This window comes from Acomys russatus, chromosome 3, assembly GCF_903995435.1.
Source record: "Acomys russatus chromosome 3, mAcoRus1.1, whole genome shotgun sequence".
NCBI lineage: Eukaryota > Metazoa > Chordata > Mammalia > Rodentia > Muridae > Acomys > Acomys russatus.
The window spans coordinates 40,396,308-40,419,567 of record NC_067139.1 but is presented as its reverse complement, the minus strand read 5'-3'; the positions used below and the strand labels follow the sequence as shown (position 1 = coordinate 40,419,567).

General features: G+C 46.4%; 1 protein-coding gene across 1 annotated transcript in view; it reads left to right on the top strand.

Annotated features, from left to right (window-relative positions):
* The first annotated feature begins 1,319 nt into the window (after positions 1 to 1,319).
* The window catches only part of Klhl3 (kelch like family member 3), a 117,938-nt gene continuing 95,997 nt past the window's right edge, over positions 1,320 to 23,260 (top strand). The window contains exons 1-2 of the mRNA XM_051172522.1: positions 1,320 to 1,669; positions 23,053 to 23,172. Coding sequence (XP_051028479.1) covers positions 1,614 to 1,669; positions 23,053 to 23,172 — 176 coding nt within the window. The 5' untranslated portion in view covers positions 1,320 to 1,613. The remainder of the gene's footprint in view (positions 1,670 to 23,052; positions 23,173 to 23,260) is intronic.

Here is a 23,260-nt window from a genome sequence, read left to right as displayed (position 1 = left end):
GAAATCTAGGGATTGTCTGGTGAAGAAGGGATGAAACATGGGGTCAGGTGGAGGGGAAGACTAGCTCGCGGAAGGCCACTCTTCCCATGCATGCTTGAGTGGCTCTAAAGACGCCAGGTGTACTGGGTGTGAGGAGTCCTAGGACACAGACGCACACTCATGGCTGGTGTATCTGCGCAATCATGGAAGCTTCTGGCTTCTGAGCCAATTTTCATCACTAATTGTCCCAGTTGTCTCTAATCCCTGGTTCTAGGAGACACAAACTAGCTTCCGGCTGTCCACAAGATTGTCTCTCAGTATGAGAACCAGAGCGTGCAAGCAACACCCGCCCCCAAGACGTTCAGTTAGGGGAGATGAACAGTAAGAGCAATGCCTTCTGTGGTTATTTTGGAGGCCATTGGCTGTCCTTGGTGTGACTTAGTGAAGGCTTTAGAAAACCTGGGATTAATTTACCCTTCCATAAAGACTCAAGTGTTGGATTGGAGGAGCCATTCCAGGTAGGGCCAACAGCTAGAGCTCACAGTGCTGCAGTGCACAGAAGCCTTGGCTGGAGCTGGGGCTCAGCATGTGAGTTGGAACCACAGCTTGCCTAAGTTTCTCTATGGCAGACCTTGGAAAACTGTTCTGTAGCAGCCAGGCGCGGTGGTGCATGCCTGTAATCCCAGCACTCAGGGAGGCAGAGGCAGGCAGGCCGATACCCGAGACCAGCATGGTCTACACAGTGAGTCCAAGACAGCCAGGACTACACAGAGAAACCTTGTCTCAAAACAGCAGCAGCAGCAGCAACAATAACAAAAACATCCCGTGGCCCAGGATGACAGTCCGACGCTGTTCTTGTGATCACTGCAATGCTCTTCAGTGCTTTGTATTAAAGGGGGATTGTTTCAGTTGCACCTTTCTCTCTGCACATAAGGCACTTGCCTCTGGCTCCCATGTCTAATTCTTATTCCTTTCAGTTCTGTTACACCCACCTACCCACCCAAATCCCACTTGTCACCTCTCAGAATTACTGTAGGCTTGGGGCGGGGGAGTTAGACAGAGCTGATGTTACAAGTGAAATTTCCCCAGGTAGGTTAACTCCGCTGCAGGCCACAGAGGGGCCTCCTCATTCCAGGAGTCTGGCCAGGCCCACAGACTCCCAGCCTAGGAGGAGGCGAGGAGGAGGGGTTAGCTCTCCTCCGTTAGCGAGGAGGATCCTCCGATCCATTGCAGTGCAGCAGAGGAGGCTGGAGACTGTGCGGTGGGCTAGTCGCTAGGGCTGGGGATGCCTAAGCAGATGTGGAAGCAGCTGGAAAGGTGGCACAGCCCTTGGGTCGCCGCCGCCGCGGAAGCTGTGGCCGTTCCTAGGAGACAGAGGAGAAGCCAGCCTGCGGGGGAGGGGGAGCGAGTGGGTTGCTGCTTTTAGCAGCTGAAAGGGCTGCAGGGAGCTCTGGGTAAAGACATTTTCTACCACTGTCGCTTGCTTCTGCGGTAGAAGCTGGCGCGAGTAAGTCAGAGGAAGGAGGACTGCTCGGGAGGGAGGAGGTCTCATTTGCAGCTGAATCACTGCTGATCGGGAACCCTCCACGGGGCTGCTGGGAGAACCCAGAGAGCAGCGCTGGTTCCCCGAGTGCATGCACAGTTCGGTGGCTCCTAACCCTGCCGGGCCTCCCACAATGGAGGGCGAAAGGTACGTTATGTGTAAGTGTGCTGTGTGTTGTATGCGTGTGTAAGCCAACGTGAGCTTGAGGTGTAACCATCGGCATTTGTTTGCATCAACCAGGCAGGCTTGCAAATCCTGACCGCGGCTGGCTGCGCGATCCCAAAGCAGCGTGAGGGCAGGGAAGTCCCCCTTGGAAACCTCCTACCTCTCCCAGGGCTCAAGGCTCAGAGACCAGACTCCTGCCAAGGCAGGTCTGGGTTTGCCGGGTAGGGGAGCCCACGGAAAGAAGGAACTTCCTGGCTGGCGTTGGGGGATAGTTTTCAGCACTGCTTGAACCAGGATTGCCCTTTTCAGGCTGTTCAAGGAGGCGGTCCCTTTCCTCCAGGGTGTCTCTTTGGTGGGGGTTTTTGATGTCATCGTAGGGCTGGCCTCCCAGAGGGCAGGGGGTACTCGCCTCATTCACACCTAGGCGGTTGACTCTTCAGGAAAAGTGCCAAGTGGATGGCTTTCCTAAAAAAACCGACTCTGTGTGTGTTCACCGACACTGGCTTGTGTGCTGGTATTGGGTGAAGGAGAAAACCCAGGCGAGTTGCATCTGCTCACAATCGGTTTTGTCTGTATCAAGAAAGTTTGAGAGATGCCGCCACAAGGTGTGCATCTTGGAGGAACTCTTGTTTCTTCCACCGCAGACTTTTAATGAAACAGGAACCAGCAGAAAGCGTATAAGTACTTGGGCCGAGCAGGACCGAGCTAGCCAGGGTTTGTCTCCCAGCAAGCAGGAGCCTATACAGTTTTCATATTTCCGAGGAGCAGATCCTCGCACTGTGAAGGCTCAGTGCAGAGTCAGGCTTGGCAGACGGCCGACCAGAAATCTCCTGAGTGCCACCACCTCCTCACCCATGGGTTGGCGCCCAGGACAGGCTTTGCCGCCGTCTTTGAGGAGCAAGGAACACAGGGAGAGGCCTGAAGGCGTTTCCTCTAAGTTATGAGTTGCCCCTGACAAGGGCACCGGCTCAGCGAAATCTGAGCCTTTACGTTTTGAGAGCACGTTGATAAGTGTGCACAGCTTGTCCTGACTCCTGTGCTCCCGTGAGCACAGCAGTGCTGGTTTCACTCTCCTCTAGAGAGCAGTGCTTCCTGACAGCCCCACTCACAGGAAGATTAGAGCAGTGGCTCTTAGCCTTCCTGACGAGGCGGCCCTTTAATACCATCTCCTCATGTGGTGGTGACTCCCCCCCCTTCCCAACCATAACATTTTGGTCGGTACTTCATTACTGTAAATTTGCTACTGTGATGAAATGTAATGCAAGTATCCGTGTTATTTGCAGGTGACCCCCGTGAAGAAATTGTTTGACTCATAAAGGGGTCTCGACCCGCAGGTTGAGAACCAATAATTTTGGACTTTTCCGACCACCTGTGCTGACTTGCAGACTCTTTCTGGGCTCTCTTCACAACACAATCCCCCTGAACAATGGGTCATGCAAGTGGCCTTGGGGCACAGGTGGAGGTGTCCTAACTCTTTCATTGGTCTGGCTGTTAGCAGAGGGAGGGAGCAATGACAAGAGGGGAAAACCCGCACCATGTCTGCTTGTAGGACCCGCAGCGTATCTAGGCTGAGCAGCTGGCATGACACTGCTGCCAACTGAGTGTTTGGGAGCAGTGGCTGTATCCACAGTTCAGTGTTCTGAAATGTCACAAATCCTTATACTGAAGAGCTCTGATCTAGCTGGCCTGTGAGGGGAGCCGATGTCCACAGCTCCCACTCCAGCACTCAGCAGGCTGCCCAGATCACCACTCTGTGTGCCTGTTCTAGGGACAGCTTACAGTTCAAACAAATAAGTCTTCGATTTTTCTCTTGTTTCTCTTTCCAATGTATGTTGGTTCACTCCAGAGTTCTGTTGGTGTCTTTTTTCTTTTCCTTTCTTTTTTTTTTTTCTTTTTTCTTCTTGATGTGGCAGTTCTGCAACTTCGACGCTCAGCAGGTTAATCCTCATCCACATGGACCGTCTGTAGATTTTGGAATGTGGTAACGGGTACGTAAGTTACCAATTTGTAGAGGATGTTTGGTGAATCCTCTTCTTCATTACATTTTCTGAACAAATGTACTCGGATGTGCTATGGAACATTCCCTATTCCTTTATTGAGCCTGGTATCTGTGCACGCATCTGGGGGCCCCTTCTCCTTCATGGCAAACTTCTGAGTTTCTTGAGTGCCCGAGGAGCACGCTTCTTGAGGCCCCACTCCATGGATGCGTTTCTGAATGCTGATGGTGTGTTCCCCGGTCACCACCTCACTGATGGTGGACGGCCCGTCTTCTTCTCGCCACCTTCTTTGTGAGAGCCACTCTGCCCGGCCCAAGCTGCAAAGTGTGTTGGGGTCTTTCATGGCCACGCTTCTCTTCCAATTTTGTTTTGGAAAACTCAGCTTTTTTAGCCCTTGCTGATGTTCTTGCATACAGACCACTTTTTTGGGGGGTGGAGTGGGGTCCCTGGCGTTCCTGGAACTCATGATGTAGACCTGGTTGTCCTGGAACTGACAGACATCTGCCTACCCTCTGCCCTCAGAGACTGGGATTAATGCGTGCACAACCTCATCTGGGCAAACCTCTTGTTTGTATTTTAGACCTGAATAGTAGGTTCAGTAGGTTCTTTTGTGTTTCTTTTTTTTTCTTTCTCTTTCTCTCTCTTTCTCTCTCTTTTGAGACAAGGTTTCTCTGTGTAGCCTTGGCTGTCCTGGACTCGGTTTGTAGACCAGGCTAGCCTTGAACTCACAGCGATCCACCTGCCTCTGCCTCCCGAGTGCTGGAATTAAAGGCATGTGCCGCCACGCCCGGCAATTGTGTTTCTGTTTTGTGTGACTTACAGCTCCTCAAACTTGGAGACATGTCCTCACATCTGAGGACAGTGTCAAGTGCTTCTTAAGATCCCTCACTGGCTCCTGTATGGCTCCACAAACAGTGGGTGCTGGATAATGATTTTCTAATTAGTGACATAAGAAAGTTTTACTAAGCCTTTGAGAATGTCTTACAATAATGTATTTTCATCATATTCATTTCTTCTTCCTCAGCTCCTCCCAGATCCATTCCCACCTTTTTCATCATATTCATTTCTTCTTCCTCAGCTCCTCCCAGATCCATTCCCACCTTCTTAACCCACCCAGCTTCATGCTCTTCGCGCTCTTCTCCCCCTCCGTCCCTCCTCCCCCTCCCTCCCTCCTCCTCCTGCCCCTCCCTCTTTTTCTCAACCATTTGAGTTCAGTTTGTGTTACCCAGTTACTATTGGTGTGGGGCCTGCCCTGGAGAGTGGTCAGTCTACCAGGTATTAGGTCATTAAAGAAAACTGACCCTCCCCCTCTCAGGATCTATCAGACTGCTGGTATCTCCTCAGCTGGGGGTGGGATTTGTGCCCCCACCACCACGTTGGGATTGTGTCTGCTTGGGTTAGCACAGCTCTTGTGTACGCTGTCGTACCTGCAATGAGTGTATGTGCAGCTGCCCTCTTATCCGGGAAAACACAGTTTCCTTGAAGTCCTCCACTGTCTCTGCTCTTGCACCCTCTCCACGCCCCTTCCACAGAGACGCCCGAGCTCTAGGTTATGATGTGGACTCCCCATTTTCTCTCATTCTCCGCATCTGACCTTAACTGCTGACTTTTGTGATGAACTCTAACTAAAAGGTGAGAGAAAAGATGGAAACCTTTGAGCATCTTGGCTATGGGGCTGCTTATCTCAGCTCCACTTGAAATGCTTGAGATGAAAGAGGAGATGGAAGCAGCTTTCACTTCCAAGTTTCCTGGAAACCGAGGGTGAAAGGCGACTGATTGGCCCAGGTCACGAGTCTGACCCTCAGGGACTAAGGCGGTCTGCATCTTCTGCTTGTTCCACATTTAACCCGCTGAAACGTAATTGGGGCTATTTTTAAGCATTAAGACATTTCAGCCAAGAGATTTCTACGAATTATTTCCTTTCTTTGCTATGAGGCTATGAAAATATTTTTACCTTGAAATATTAATTGAAAGTGTGGGCTCTGGAATAACACAGGGAAGTGCTCTACAAGCCACATGACCTTGTGTGTATCATATTTTTTACTGAACTATTTTTTTTAATGTAAAGGGAGCAGTAGCATTATGTTCATAAGGGTGCTGTGAAGATTAAATGAGGTGGTGTGAACAAAGTACTTAGGATTTCTTATTTTGGCGTGGATGGCAGCTGCTGTTATCGCTGGTCCCTCTCTTGCTGTGCTGGCCCCGAGGGGCTGACAAAGGCTTTAGGATTTTCCTATATCAATTATCCAAAGCAGATTATGTGGGACTATTTGAATGGAAAAAATATAGGGAAAGCTTACCTAAATTCTGTGCACAGTAAGGTGCCTCATAGGGCTTCACATCTCTTGTATTGTTGTTGTTGTTATTATTATTATTATTATTATTATTATTATTAATTTTGTTTTTGAGACAAGGTTTCTCTATGAAGCCCTGGCTGTCCTGAACTCACTTTGTAGACCAGGCTGGCCTCGAACTCACAGAGATCCATCTGCTTCTGCCTCCCAAATGCTGGGATTAAAGGTGTACGTCATCATGTTTGGCTCTTACTATATTGTTTAAGGTTTCACCAAGATCTAATTTTACCTTCCTTTTAGATGTCCAGTGGGCATGAGCTGGGTGCTCCCTCTCAGGCTAAGGCCTCAGAAAGAGCTTTGGAGCTGTACCTCCTCTGCGTCTGTCTCCCACTTTCTCTAGCTCCCTGCTAAAGCTTCCTCCATGGGGGAGTCACCAAGGCTTCACAAGAGCAGAAAAGTGATTCTGGGTTCTGATCGACAAAGGGCCTTCTGCTTTTACTCATCCATCTCTCCTCGCCTCTCTCTCACCCCCTTCCCCTCCTCAGACACTGGAAATGGCAGCTGCCCTTGCTGTTGGGACTTTATTTCAGATTTGAAAATCAACCTTGTGGATGGATCAAAATAAAATTCCCACTTGCAAGATAAATTAAATTCCTAGCAACAGAAAATGAAATGGTTGCCAGAATCCAGAGACAGAGGGGCAGGGACGGCCTCACGGGTGTGGGGTTTCAAATTGGGAAGGGGAGTTGCAGTGATGGGTGATGGTGATGGTTAGACAGCAGTTCATGATAATAGCATTCTAACGTTTGCTGTGTATGCTACACACACACATAGGCACACACAGACACATACATAGATACACAGATACTCAGACACACACAGACACATGACACACACATACAAACACAGACATATAAGACACAGACACTGACACACACAGACCCAGAGACATGCAGATACACAGACAACACAGATACACAGAGGACACAGATAAACGCACAGATACAGTTATACACAGACATAGACACAGACAGCATAAACACACACAAGTACATGCATAGATATGCATAGACATACAACATTTAGACACAGACACATACAGACACACACACACACACACACACACACACAGACACAGGCTACACAAATACAGACAGACACAGCACACACATAGGTTATACAAATACAGACACAGACACAGCGCACACACACACACACAGACACAGACTACACAAATACAGACACAGACACAGCACACACACACACACAGGCACAGGCTACCCAAATACAGACACACCACACACACACACACACACACACAGACACAGGCTACACAAATACAGACAGACACAGCACACACATAGGTTATACAAATACAGACACAGACACAGCGCGCACACACACACACACACACAGACACAGACTACACAAATACAGACACAGACACAGCACACACACACACACACAGGCACAGGCTACCCAAATATAGACACAGCACATCTCACACACACACAGGTTACACAAATACAGACACAGCACACCACACACACACACACATACACAGGCTACACAAATACACAGACACACACACAGACACACTTTTAGGTCCAGTCTGGCAGATCTGCAGTGGTTGCAGAGAAAAGCATCTTTTAGAAGAGATGTCACCAAGTGGAAAAGCTGGCTGCTCATTTTCCTTAGAATTGTGTGGCTTTCATCAGGGCAGGGACAGGAGCACTCCTGCATGAGAGGGCTTCCAGGTACAACTCTGTTGGGGTCACCTAAGATGTGTCCTCAAAGGATGGGTATTCTCATTTCCAGGAGCCTGATCCTGCACCCCAGGGAGCTTCTGAGGTGAAGATACTGGTTGTGTATTTGATCCAAGAACAGCTGATAGGTAAACGCTGAGGAGGCACCTGGGAAACTTTCTTCCCTAAATGCTGAACTTTGTATCAACAGGTAAAATGCTGGCGAGACCAGCACAGGGCACATGTCCAGCTGTATAACATTGCTTTCTATTCTGATGCCTGCTGGCCAGTCACTTTGTCCTGTCCCGGACCCTAAAAGTCATGAGTAGATTCACGTGTGGAAAGTTTTGGGCTCTAGCATGCCCTGGGGCAGAAGTACATCAGTACAGTGGTAACAACGGAAATCAAAGTTTCCATTTTGGATTAAAACTAAATAAATAAATAAGGTCTTACATTTTCCTTCTTTCTTTCTTTCTCTCATTTGTGAAGGGAATAAGATCAGTAAAAGGAGCCTTTTCACCCTACACTCAGATTTGGCTTTTTAGGGTTTCTTTGCTAAGTTTTAGATTGTTAAGGCCAGTCCGGGCAAGGACATTTTTGTCTGTGTCCCAAACTGTGTGCTTTGATGACATCCCCACTATGGAAATGACCTATTTTTTTTTTTAAGTTTCTAGATGAACCCTAAAAGTAGGTTGAATTGGACAGACCAGCGAGAAGCCATGTAAAAAATAGTTCGAGCATGCTTTGTTCTAAGATTTTTTTGGGGGGGGCGTTATGCAAGTTCAGTGCCTCTTGGGATAGAACATGTGACTTTCTATGATTTGTGAAGATCTTAGGCTGGTTTTCCCTTTTGAGAAAAAAAAAAAAAGATATAATTTTATTGTGTGTGCATGAATATTTGCTCGCATGTATACCTGTGTCCTAAGTGTGTCTCTGTTGCCCTTGGAGATCAGAAGAGGGCACCACATTCCCAAGAACTGGCATTACAGAGGTTGGGGAGCTACCATGCAGACACTGGGAACCAAACCTGGGTCCTCTGTAAAAGCAACCAGTGCTTTTAACCATTGAGCCATCTCTCCAACCCCCTACTTTCCTATTTGCTTGTGATTGCACACCATGGCCTCTGACACAGTGTGGCACACGCAGGGAGTTCACTGGAGTGCTTGTCTCTTCCTGTCTGATTCTGTCCATATGAGCGCAAGTGTTTTATATCTTTATGTAACTGTTTTTTTTTTTAATCCTGATTTTAAGTAAAGTCATGAAGTAGGCCTTCAGGAATGTGATTAGTAACACCAGTTCTTGAAGTTGGTCATGGAGGAGGATGTAGTGGGCGTGGTGGCAACTACCAACAGCTTTCATGAATCACGGCTCGCTCCTGTGAAGGGCTGCCAAGTTCAGAAAAATTAGTAAAGTGTTATCTCAGCATCAGGAGATAGCAGTTCCTGCTTCATACTATTGTTCTGAAGATGGAACTAAGATAACGGATGTAAGATGCTTTAGCATAGTCACCTTCCAGTAAACACTGACCGTTACTGACTGCGCCCCCCCTTCCTCCCCCCTCCCCCCCCCCCCCGGGGAATCAGCTTTCTGATGTTTATCTAGTGTGTGCAGCCTGTTCCACAGCATCACCCTGATGCTGGCACTCAGGTGGCCCTGATGCTGGCACTCAGGTGACCCTGCCGGACGAATGTGCAGCTCATGTGTAAATGGTGTTGCTTGATGGCATAGTTTATGAAAGCCTGGATTCTGATGACTAGACATATTCAAGTGCCAAGTTCTTCATCAGTCAAGAGGTTGACAGCTAAACTTGGTGATCTTTGTCTGGAACCTTACCACTGGGGAACTTCCTAGATCTGTAGTTTGTCCAATGTCTCATGGGTTCAGAATGCTTGTCTTCTTGTTTTATTTTATTATGTTATGGTACATTATCTGTGGGTGTTTTTGCCTGCATGCATGTCTACACACAATGTGACCTTGAAGACCAGAAGAGGGTGTTAGGTCTCCTGGTTGTGGGCTGCCATGTGGACTTGGGAATTGAACCTGGGTCCTCTGGGAGAGCTGCCAGTGCTCTTAAGTGCTAAACCAGCTCTCTGGCCTGAACATTTTGATCTTGTTAGTGTCCCAGAGTTGGAGAAGCAGAATCTTGCTGATGACCTTATGAGGACCCAGTGTACGATGGGCAGCATGTGCACCACTGATCGGTAGTGAAACTGTGTCACAGAGAGTGGCCACTGTGTTTATTCTCTCTGAGGGGATCTGTGAAGGAGGCATGGGAGGCCAGCTTGGTCCAAAGGTGGTGTAGGGCTTTGCGGGTTTCAGGCTCTGGTGAGGAATCACCAAAGGATGAAATCTAACAGTTAAATCACCTTCTTTTCTGTATGATGCAAGTTGAGAGGGACCTACACCTAAATTCTAGTTTTAAGTTTTTTCTTCCAAAAGGACGTTTACTTTGCTGAGAGGATTTAATGGATTCAGTGTGGCCTTCCTTAGGTGACTTTGTCTGCCTTTATTGTCTCATCTGTAGCTTGACTATAATTTTTTTTTTTTTTTTTTTTTTTTTTTTGGCCCCACGTATGAGGCCTGGCATGAAGCGATTGCTTCTGAGCTCTGTTGTGTGAGGACTTGTGGAGGAGAGTCACTGATCCATGAGCTCTGGCTGCCTTGCTCTGGCTCCTTACCTCCTGTGGGCTCCTTCACACTGTCTTTCTGTCTTCTGGAGGCCCCAAACCCCTGCTTGGAGGCCCTCCTCTCATAGGCCTACTGCCTTTCCTTTTAACTCATTGTCTGGATGTTTTCCACATGGGAGGGAACCCGAGGACGCACGAGGTGAGCGGGGATGCACCTGCTTTTCTTTCCTTTCTCCCTCCTCATTTTTCATCACCTTCGCAGGTGTCTGGGCTGCGCCTTCTTCCCTACAGTGAGAGGGAAGGAGGAAACGGAAGGAGAGAAAGCCATGTTTTAGAGCGGGGCGGTGAGGAAGCACACAGCTGTCCGCAGTTTCACCCCATGTGCCTTCATTTGCTCGAGGCTAGCTGTGAGTGCCTGTCATGTGCTTGGCTCTAAGAAAATGGTGCTAAGGTGCTGTCTTGGTTCTCAGGGAGTCACACACAACAGAGATGCTCACTCAGGAATTTTGCGACTTAGTTATTCAATTCGGCTATTATGACAATTAAATAACATAAATAAGTTATATTAGAGTGTTCAGGGCTCACAACTCCCACATTTCCCTCTTGTGTAAGCCTTTGAATTTATGTCTGTTGTATTTCACAGGAAACAACTGTACACCTGTACAAAAGAGCATATATCTGTCCCAAAAGACAAGTTGGCAGTTTGAAATCTCATAGAGGGACGATTTATACTATGGGAAATAATAAATAACTGTGATAAATCAGAATGCCTTTCCCTCGTCCAGCTGTAACTGTTAACTAGCACACACTGTGTGGGGAAGACAGACAGGGAAGAACTTTCTAGAAGAAACACAGAGACAACTGGTCAAGCCTCCTGGTAGGGAAGGGCTCTAGCTAGCCACGTCAGGATCTGAGACTGAGCTAGACTTAGCAGAGATAAGGTGGTGACAGCATGTGGCCTTAGGCAGAAACAGTTTACCAAGCCAAAGAGCATCAGGTATTTAGGCTGTTGCAAGTGTGTCAGATGCGTGGCACCTAAAAATCTCCAGGGCAAGGATGGGGTTATGAAAGACCACGATGGTTTCTCCGAGATTCATTCTGAAGCCCGTGAGGGAAGAGAAGGAGGCCTCATGACAAAATGCCCCCACCATGCTGACATCGTGGAGGAGGTATTGGTGACAACCCAGGCAATAGATGAGATGGAAGGGAGGTTGTGGAAGTCAGGCCAGGAGGACATCCATAGCAGAGACAATAGAGGACATGGGATTAGAACTGTGGACGTATGTGACAGGTTGTGTGTAAAACAAGCTGGCAAGGACAAAGACCCAGTTTCTGGCTTGGACAGGGGTGTTCCTGTTGGCTCCTGTCTTGTGAGGTAGAGAATACAGGAAGAAAATCCAGCTTGATATCCCAGATTTAGGGCAATTTGGGTTATGTATGGTTTCACTTTTGTAACAGTAGGGCAGAAGGTAAGACAGTGGCTATCAAATTTGGGATTTAGAGGGCAGGGGAGCTGGTAGCTTATAGCGCATACACACACATACACACACGTTTTGCTGTTTTGTTTTTGTTTTTGTTTTTGTTTTTGTTTTTTTTTGAGACAGGGTTTTTCTGTATATCCCTGTCTGTTCTGGAACTTGCTCAGGATATAGACTCGGCTGGCTTTCAACTCAGAGATCTACTTGCCTGTGCCTCCCAAGTGCTATGATTAAAGGCATGTGCCACTACCAGCCAGCTAGAGAATATGTCTTTTATGTATACTTTTATAACAGTTTCTGTGTATTCTCCAGCCTTGGGCTGGAGAGATGGTTCAGAGGTTGAGAGCACTGACTGCTCTTCCAAAGGTTCTGAGTTCAGTTCCCAGCAACCACATGGTGGCTCACAACCATCTATAATGAGATCTGGTGCCCTCTTCTGGCCTGCAGGCAAATATGCAAGCAGAGCATTGTATATATGTAGTTCAGCCTCAAGGCCTATTCTACTTTCAGTTCCTGTGGTTGTTGGCGGTGGTTGAGTCAGACTGCATAGCCCATTCTGCTTTACTGTCTAACACTTGTCAGGGCAAGTGAACCGATCCATGACAGGCAATGGTGCCCGCTGTATCATGGTCCTGTGCCATGGGTTGGGTTGTGAGTCAGACATGTTGTGGGGTTCACACCAGACAAGAGCGCTCAGACATGGGTTTAAGGCCATGGAAAGTCTTTACCAGGCAGGTGACGACTACACTGGGTGCTGGGAATCCCAGTGTAGCCCTTAGCCTTTCTCAGGATGATGAGCTTTAAGCATGAAAACTATGTCCTGGCTTGACATACTTCAGTTAACAAGAACAGCTAGCCATGAGCAGAACTACAGAAGGTGAAAAGCAAGGTCAGCCCATTTAGAGACTTTCCCAGGACTACGGACTACGATGGATTAGGTCCGTGTTTTAGTTTTGACAGGCAGTTCTGTTTCTTGCTAAGTTTTACAGCCAGAGTGGTACTTCTGTCGTGAAGTCGGTTGTGCTAAGGTCTGGGCCCTGTTACAACAGACTGTCCATGGACACATGGTCCTTACCTGCCAGTATGTTGAATCTGGTGTGAGGGGAGGATGGTTAGATAAGCACAGCCATGTTAGAAATCTGATAGAAATTTAGGAAATTTAGGAAGAGAGCAATTGGAGCCGAAGTGCCACAAGGGCTTCCTGGAGGAGGAAAAGCCGAGTTGGTCCTCACAGAACAGGCATGCAGGTTGTGATACTGGAAAGGGAGGGGCCGTTCACAGCCGGCAGCTCCTCCTCCACACACAGTGGTTCTCAAGTTAAGTGTGTGAGCGAGTGAGGTCAGACTGGTGGCTTAGGTTCAGTTCAGGTTGGTGTGTGTGTGTGTGTGTGTGTGTGTGTGTGTGTGTGTGTGTGTGTTGCCTGAACACCAGACAAGAATCTTGGTCTTAGCCTGAGGATTTTTGAGATTATTTTACAGACTACCTTTTTGAGACAAGGTTTCTCTGTGTAACTATCCTGGCTGTCTGGCTCTTTTGTAGACCAGGCTAGCCTTAAATTAATTCAAAGAGATCCACCTGCCTCTGCCTCCCTGAGTGCTAGGACTAAAGGCGTGTGCCACCATACCTGGTTCTTTTTGTTTTTTTTTTCTAAGTGGAAAACAGATTTATTATTTTTTTCCTTTTCTCTTTTTTTTTGTTTACATTTTTAATTAATTTATTCTTGTTACATCTCAATGGTTATCCCATCCCTTGTGTCCTCCCATTCTTCCCTCCCTCCCATTTTTCCCCTATTTCCCTCCCCTATGACTGTGCCTGAGGGGGACTTCCTCCCCCTGTATATGCTCATAGGGTATCAAGTCTCGGTAGCCTGCTATCCTTCCTCTGAGTGCCATCAGGTCTCCCCCTCCAGGGGACATGGTCAAATATGAGGCACCAGAGTACGTGTGAAAGTCATACCCCACTCTCCACTCAACTGTGGAGAATGTCCTGTCCATTGGCTAGATCTGGGTAGGGGCTTGAAGTTTATGGCCTGTATTATCCTTGGCTGGTGCCATAGTTTGAGCGGGACCCCTGGGCCCAAATCTGCCTATCATAATGTTGTTCTTGTAGGGTTCTAGGACCCTCTGGATCCTTCTACTTTGCTATTCTCCCATGCTTCTCTCATCTAGAGTTCCAATAGGATGCCTTCCCCTCTGTCCCAGTTTCCTGGTAAGTGAAGGCTTTCGTGGGACATGCCCCTTGGGCTAGTATGCAGATATAAGTGAGTATATACCATTTGAGTCTTTCTGCTTCTGGGTTAACTCACTCATTATGATCATTTCTAGCTCAATCCATTTGTCCACAAATTTTGGGAATTCCTTGTTTTTAATAGCTGAGTAGTATTCCATAGTGTATATGTACCACAGTTTCTTTATCCATTCTTCTACTCAGGGACACTTAGGCTGTTTCCATGTTCTGGCTATTATGACTAAGGCTGCTATGAACATGGTTGAGCAAAGTTTCTTGTTGTGTGCTGGAGCATCTTCTGGGTATATTCCAAGGAGTGGAATAGCTGGGTCTTGAGGAAGCCCTAGTCCCAGTTTTCTGAGATAGCACCAGATAGATTTCCAAAGTGGCTGTACTAGTTTGCATTCCCACCAGCAATGAAGGAGTGTTCCTCTCTCTCCACATCCTCGCCAGCATGTGGCGTCACTTGAATTTTTGATCTTAGCCATTCTTATGAGTGTAAGATGGAATCTCAGAGTTGTTTTGATTTGCATTTCCCTGATGACTAAGGAGGTTGAGCATTTCTTTAAGTGTTTCTCAGCCATTTGCTATTCCTCTGTTGAGAATTCTGTTTAGTTCCAATCCCCATTTCTCAATTGGGTTATTTGGTTTGCTGACCACACCCGGTTCTTAAAAGATTTTTTTTTTTTTTTTTTTTTTTTTTGGTTTTCTGAGACAAGGTCTCTCTGTGTATCCTTGGCTGTCCTGGACTCACTTTGTAGACCAGACTGGCCTCAAACTCACAGTGATCTGCCTGCCTCTGCCTCCTGAGTGCTGGGATTGAAGGCGTGCGCCACCACCGCCCGGCTTTAAAAGACAATCTTACACGGCTTATACACATAGCAAATGCAGAGTAACCATTCCTATGGGTGGTGAGGATATGAATAGCATGGCCCCATTCTTTTCTTAAGAGCAGGTTGGCAGAGGTATACAAAGTCAGTAGGGCTGCCAGGTGGAAGGATGGTTCACTGGTGCAAAACATGGGAGAAGACAGAAAACTCAAGAAGAGAGGGGCAGCCATATTTGTCTCTTCCTGAGGTTCGACTGTCTTATTCTGACTTTTTTTTTTTTTGAGACAGGGTTTCTCTATATAGCCTTGGCTGTTCTAGACTCACTTTGTAGACCAGGCTGGCCTTGAACTCACAGCAATCCGCCTTCCTCTGCCTCCCAAGTGCTAGGATCAAAGGCAGGCACCACCACATCCGGTTTTATTCTGATTTTTTGAATGGCGTCAGAGGACACCTGGAAGAAGTGCATTCAGTGAGCCAACTTGTAATACTTCTGTGAGCTGCTGATAGGTTCTTAGCCATTTTTTAAAGATTTATTTTTATCTTTATTTGTTTATGTGTCTATATGTGTCTGTACATGTGTGTATGTGCACATGCATTCTGCTGATATGGAGACCAAAAGAGGGCATCACCATCCCTGGAGCTGGAGGTTCGGGAGGTTGTAAGCTGCCTGGTGTGGGTGCTGGGAACAGAGGTGTAGGCCTCCGCCAATGCAGCAAGCACTCTTGCCGTGATGCCACCTCTCTAGCCCTAGTTCTTGGCCTTTTTACCACTTGAACTAAAGGGATCGTTCACTGCATCAATGTTGGCTCACACAAGTAAGTTGACTAGTAACAGGACAGTGTGTGAAATTAGCTGTTGAGTCAGGACCTCAGTCATTTTGATCAAGTGGATTATCTTGACGTGTTCTGAGTCTGTTGGCGCTTATGCAGAAACTGGCTTAGATAAGTATTTCTCCTGAGTACACGCATGACTGGATACCTAGTTTACTCTTAAGCATGGTCTGTTTCAGTGCCACGAAACCCTGGATGCTGGGCCACACATGAAGGTTCCTTTAACCACCAGCCAGACCTTCAGGTCTGCTGGGAAGGGCGCAGGTAAACTGATTCTAGCGTGAACTTGATTGGCTGTGCACCCTTGCCAATTCCTGAAACCTGGAAGGCTGAGTCTCTTTCGGTTGGGTATGAGTGGGCTGGAAAGTATGGCTATAGACCCTGGACTTGGATGAAAGAATGGCAGCCTGACTCAGTGTGGCCCATGTTTCATAGGTGAGAAGAGAGGGTCCACCAGCCTTATTTGGGGTCAAATAAGGCTGCAGAATGCTGCAGTGTTTTGGGGTGGTGAACTATATGTGGGGAGAAAGATCTAGGTGGAGAGATGACAAAGTCTAGTAACTCTGTCCCTGGGCAAGAATCCAAGGCTGAGGTACTTGTGTGTGTACATGTATGTGTGCACTTATGAACACACATATGTATACAGTTATGTACACACATATGTGGGCAATATTGTACATACGTATTTGTGCACTTATGTACACATGCATGTGTGTAATTATGTACACATGTGTTTGTGCGCTTACGTGCATGAGTGCACAGTGTTGCTGAGAGTATAAGATGCTTTGCAGAGGTTTGAGGATATTGGGGTCCCACTTTGTTCTTTACCCAGGAATCTCAATCAGATTCTAAACATCTCTGTAACTGTGTGCTTCCTACCCCCCACGCCAGTTCCTGAAATGATGACTCTGAGACTTTATTATTCATGAATAAATGCCTAGGCCATAAGCTTTGGCTCATTCCCAGCTAGCTCATAACTTATTTACCCGTTTATCCTCTTCTTTTAAAAAAAAAAAAAAAAGATTTACTATGTATACAGTGTTTTGCCTGTATATACACCTGCATGCCAGAAGATCTTATTATAGATGGTTGTGACCCACCATGTGGTTGCTAGAAATTGAACTTAGGACCTTTGGAAGGACAGCCAGTGCTCTTAACTTCTGAGTCATCTCTCCAGCCCCCATTTATCCTCTTCTATGTGTGCTATATGGCTGGTTCCCTCTCCTCAGCTTCATATGTCCATTTTCCTCAGAGTCTGGGGCAAATCGCTTGTCTCTGACTCTATCCCAGAGTCCATCTCTCTTTGCCAGAACTCCCACCTCCTATTTCCCGCCTCAGCTAGCAGGCCATCAGCTCTTTATTGACAGGTGATGCTTCCATACAGTATACAAGAGATTCTTTTGACTCATCCCCGAGTCCTGGGTACCCTTTCTTTAATGTCCTATTCCCTGAAGGACAGGGAAGTCACTGAGGAGCTTACATCTTTGAGAAACCGAAGGTTAGAGCCACTTCAGTTGGCTGTGTCTTCATAGAGTTATGTGGGCAAGGGGAGGAGTGCTCAGAGTCCCTGCTGAGTCAAGACTGACCTCTGCATCAGGGAGGAAAGGGCTTGGGTGCAGCTCTGGGGACATCAGCAAGTCACTGTTCCTCAAGGAGGTCCCAGTGTGAGTCATATTTGGCTGTGCTTTACAGGCAGGCCACATTTGAGACCTCTTTGTAAACAGCGTCGCATGAACAGGCGCATATATTATTATTGGACCAGTTTGGAAGGCTGGAAAGTGAAAGAGGAGCATGGGAGAGTCACTGCAGAGAGTGTCAGTGCCTCCAAGACACTTCCATTTGGGCTTTACCTTTTGCATAATTGTGATGTGGCACTACAGCTGTCCTTAATACTAATTTGTGAGTTTGCTGTCTAGAACCTTCAGTAGTTCTTTGGCTATTTCTATATTAGTTCTCCTTCTCCTTCTTCTTCTTCTTCTTCTTCTTCTTCTTCTTCTTCTTCTTCTTCTTCTTCTTCTTCTTCTTCTTCATCTTCTTCTTCTTCTCCTCCTCCTTCTTCTTCTTCCTCCTCCTCCTCTTCTTCTTTTTCTTCTTCCTCCTCCTCCTCCTCTTCCTCCTCCTCCTTCTTCTTTATTTTTTAATTTCTGAGACAGGGTTTCTAGCTGTCCTGGAACTTTCTCTGTAGACCAGCCTGGCCTTGAACTCAGAGATTCTCCTGCCTCTGCCTCCCAAGTGCTCGGATTAAAGACATGCGTCACCACCGTCTAGCTTATATTAGCTCTTCTTTTTAAAACTTATTTTTATTTCATGTACATTGGTATATGTGCATGTCTATATGAGAGTGTTGGATCCCCTGGAACTGGAGTTATGGCTGTGAGCTGTCATGTGGGTGCTGGGAATTGAACCCAGGTCCTCTGGAAGAGCAGCCAGTGCTCCTAACCCCTGAGCCATCTCTCCAACCCCATATTAGCTCTTCTTATCCTGGCTTTTAAGTATCTCCAGAGTGTGAAAACAATATTTAAAATGAATATTTGTACATTATTTTATAGTTTTGATATTTACTCCAGAAATACAAATAGGGTTCTATATTAATATATATTATCCACATTGAAATACTAAAGAAAAAGCTACATATTTTATTATGTGTGTAGGATTATTTGGTAAGGTGCAGTATGGTTTAAAAAACTAAATAGAAATAGAAAAGAATCCTTCTCTCTTCTCTCCTCTCCTTCCCTGTCCACTCTTTTTCCCACTATACCACTATCCTCTTTCTTTCCAGTTTTGAGCCAGGGTGTCTCTATTTAGTTCAGGCTGGCTTGGAACTCACTCTGCAGCCCAGGCTGACCTTGAACTCACAATCCTCTTGCTTGGGGGATAGTATGAGATTATGGACAGGTGCCACTATAGCCAACTTGGGTGTTTTCTTAACTCTATAAAATGCATGTAACAAGATCCTGTAATAAGCATATGCAGTGTGAAACATTAGCCAGGCATGGTGGTGCAGAGGCAGATGGATTGCTATGAGTTCAAGGCCAGCCTGGGTCTACAAAGTAAGTTCAGGACAGGACAGCCATGGCTACACAGAGAAACTCTCTCTTGAAAAAAACTATCAAAAACCAAAAAAAAAAAAAAAAAAAAAAAGAAACATTATAATATCTTTGAAATCAAGACTATGACAGGAAGGCTTATGATTGCTCTTTCTCCTTGGCATTATTTTGTCTTCTTAGTCAGTGCAATTTTTTTTCCAGTAAAGACATACACAAAGATGACTAAAATTATGTATTCGAACTGTCTAAAAGGCAACTCAAGGAGCTGGAGGGATGGCTCAGCAATTAAAAGTACTGGCTGCACTTCTGACCTGGGTTTTGATTCCCAGCATCTGAGTGACAGTTCACAACCATCTGTAACTTCAGTTCTGGGGGATGAGATGCCCTCTTCTTGCTTCCAGCTACACACCTGTGGCACACAGATGTACATGCAGGCAGAATGCCCATAAGCATAAAATTATAAAAAAGAAAAATAGAAGCTAGGTTTGGTGACACAGGTCTATCATCCCATCTCTTCAGGGAATTAGGCAAAAGGATCATATATATGAAGGCCACCTGAGACAGACAGACAGACAGACAGACACACACACACACACACACAGAAAGAGAAAGAGAGAGAGACTGAGAGAGAGAGAGAGAGAGAGAGAAAGAATATCATCTCTAGCATTATACATGGATAATATAAAATTTATCTACAAAAAACATTTAATTGAATCAATGGTCAAATACTTTGACACAGTAAGATCATTTAGTATGGAGGTTGGCCTGAATATCAATTGTAAATGTAATTGCATTGCATAAATTTCAACAATTATGACGTATACCTTTAAAAGGATAATTTGCATTATAAAATAACAAGAAAAGCTGTAATATACTTAGGACAAAATGTAACAAATCTGCCTAAGATCGTGGGATAAATCTACAGAAGCCTAGAGAAGCACGAGACATTAAGAAGGACCTATGGAACTGGAGAGACAGCTCAGTAGCTAAACTACTCTTGTGGAGGCCTGGAGCTCAGGTCCAGCACTCACACAGCTGCTCATAACCACCTGGAACTCTAGTTTTGGGGATCTGAAATCCTTTTCTGGCTCCTGAGGGCTCCTGCATGCATGTGCTGTGCATATGTACGCTCAGGCGCTCTCTCTCTCTCTCTCTCTCTCTCTCTCTCTCTCTCTCTCTCTCTCTCACTAAACATTTTAAAGGGCCTTAGTAAATAGAGGATAACCCATGTTATGGATAAAAAGAAATAATTAAACAATACTGATTCAATATAAGCTGATCTATAAATTCAATGCAGTTTTTATTAAAGGCCTATCAGGGTTTTCATGGGACGTGACAAGCTGATACTAAAATTCGTAGAGAGAATAAAGGGATTAGATAGAAAACACAAGGAATTCTCAAGAAAAACCCAATTGAGGACTTAACCTGCCAGAACTTAGACATTATGAAGCTACAGAAATAATGTGGTATTTGTATGAACTGACCTATGCAATTGGCTAGAGAATACAAAAATAGATCACAATGTATTTGAAGCTTTGCAAAGTAGGTGGCATGGCAGGGAATGGGCAGAAAAAGAATCAATAACTAGAACCCATGGGAACTTTTGGATTTCTGTTTGATGCTGTGTGACAAAATTCAGTATCTAATAAGTGAAGGTCTTGCATATCAAAAGTAAAAGACCGAATCTTTACTAGGAAGGAGGAAATGCCCTCTGGCATCGGAATGGAAAGTTCTCCTTTTTACTGGGTGCTTCCTCTCTCTGACCTCATTTTCTGGCTACTTTATTGGGTTCTTTTTCCTACCTCCCTACACAACCCCTATCCCTTCCAATTCCCTAACACTAAGTAGGAGAGAAAGAAAGCTAGAGGGGAAAGGCTGCACTGAAATCACTAGACGACTTCCTGCTGTTTAGAGATGTTGAATTCTTTGTGTCCAGTTTAATCTTATGATGTCTCCAACCACCACCTAGAAATCCAGCAACCAGCAACCAGCAGTAGGTGCAACCAGCAGCAGGGGCAGCAGCTGCCACTGTCTCTCTTGGGGCTCTGGCATTCATGCCCTTTGAAGAGTCCCCAGACTTCCGAGTGTAAACTATCCTCTGCTGGTAAAACCATGCCCCTGCCAGAGCATAAGACAAATATCATAGTTAGGTGCTGTGGACAGTCTGAAGCAGCCCCATATCTCACACCTGGGATTAAAATGAAACATATATACATAACATTTCTGTGTTTTTAAAGAATCCAAAATTCTCACTATAGAGATTATATAGATTTATTGTTGTTGTTGTTAATATGAGTGTTTTGCATACTTGCATGCATCTGGGTGTCAGATTTCCTGGGTTTGAGTTACAGATGCCTGCCATATGGGTGCAGGAAACCAAACCCAGGTTCTCTGAAAGAGCAGCTTTGAATACATAATTCTTTTTTTTCCTTATTTATTTTATGTACATTGATGTTTAGCCTGTATGTGTGTCTGTGTGAGGTTGTCATCTCTTGGAGCTACAGACAGTTGTAAGCTGCCATGTAGTTGCTGGGAATTGAACTCAGGTCCTCTGTAAGAGGAGACAGTGCTCTTAACCACTGAGCCGTCTCTCCAGCCCCCTTGGATACATAATTCGAATTATCTTTGTGCATCTCGATACTTGTCTTCCTCTCTTTAGTTGATTTCCTTGTGCAAAGACTCCAAACAGCCCCGGAGCTCATTGGCGTGCTGAAGTGAAAGTAGGGAAGGGGGCCAGAGGAGGAGTGCGTTATGGTCAGAAAAACTGGGCCTGGCATTTCAAATAGTGATGAATCCCACTGTGACATCTCTAAGGACTCCTAGGCCTTTGGAACATCTTCATAAAACATCTTTGTCGCCAGCAGTTTGTAAGGTGAGGTGGCGACAGATGGAGGACGCTTGACTGGGGAAGTCAAGGAGACCACCTTCAAGGGCCGAGAGCTGGGATAGACTGTAGGTTCTCAGCTGTGCACAGACGGGGCATTTCCATTTTCAGCTCACAGAGTGGAGTCTGACCTAAACAGCTCTGGATCTGACCTTGGAGGGCAGCTGTCTGGGCAGAACTTCTTGTCCTTGTTCACTTTTGGTTCCTCCTTCCTGCTCCCACGGCATGACCACATGTTTAAAAGTTTTATAGCTCGATTTCAGCACGAACAAGTGGTGAGGCAGTGGGTGGTAGGGTCCATCTGTTTACATAGGCCGCACAGTCTACGACAATTGCAGACTCCTGGTTTTCCTTTTAAAATTCTAACTTTTATTTTATGTAGGGGAGTGTTTAGCCCGCACGCATGTCTGTGTACCGTGCATGTGTGTGGCGCCCGTGGAGCCCAGGAAAGGGCTTGGATCCTCCAGAACTGTAGTTACAGATAGTTGTGAGCCACCATACGAGTGCCAGGAGTTGAGCAAGAGCAGCCAGTTCTCATCTCTGCTCAGCCATCTCTCCAGCCCCACCTCCCAGCCTTTAGTGGAGTTAGGGTTTCCTGAAAGCTTTCACATGTGGGTGCCTCTTCACCAAACTCCAGCCACTGTGGTTTTTCTAGAAGCGTTCATTTGCTTTCTGTTAGAAGCGTGTTCCTGTTATTTCAGCGGTCTAGGAGGACAAGTCTCCTAGGTAACATTTTCTTCTCTGGTCTTCTTCTAGGTTCCTTTGGTTGCACTTGGTACTTTCCCCCTTTACTTTATTGTGCCTGCTGCTCCTGTTACCTGGGACACTGCTTTTATTTTTTATTATTTTTGGTCTGGTTACTTAGACCCTTCTGCCAGGCCTCTTCTCAACCCCTTGCATTTCAGTAGACCCTGTAGAATCATAATACTTAACATAAGGTGTCTGAGTATTACTTGGTTCTCTCCTTCAGTGAACTCTGAATTTTGCGAAGGAGGGACCGGGGACTTGCCTTTGTTTACCGTCATGTTTCCCATTAACTGGCATACGATACCTGTCACGTATTAGTCCCCATTAAGTGCTAAGCAAACCAACATCCCTTCATAGTGAGTGTTAGAGTGCCTCAACCACTTCTTTTTGGGGGAGGGAGAGAAGAATGGGCCGAGAGCAAAGACCTCTCACAAAGCCATAGTGCTTGGTGGAAGACCCTGAGCTGGCGCGCCGTCCTTCCTCCTCGGGAATGCACTGCACACTGGAAGGTCCTGCAGAAATGCTGTAGTGTTCCCTTTACTGCTGTGTCTCGGGTGAAGTGAGCAGGCTGACACAGATGAACTTGTGGGTGGCTCGTGGAAGATGTACAACTGGGCTTACTAATGTGTGATCTCCCCGCCTCCCTCTTTCCGTTCACAGCATCAAGCCGGGCCCTCAGCCCACGGTGCAGGCCGAGGAGGATGAGAAGAACCAGAGGACAGTAACGGTCAACCCCGCACACATGGGGAAGGCCTTCAAGGTCATGAATGAGCTGCGAAGGTACTCCCCTAACCCTCCTGCGCCCTTTCAGATGGAACCTGCGGGGTGAGCTTGGTCAGCGCCTGAGAATAGATGCGGGGGACACAGC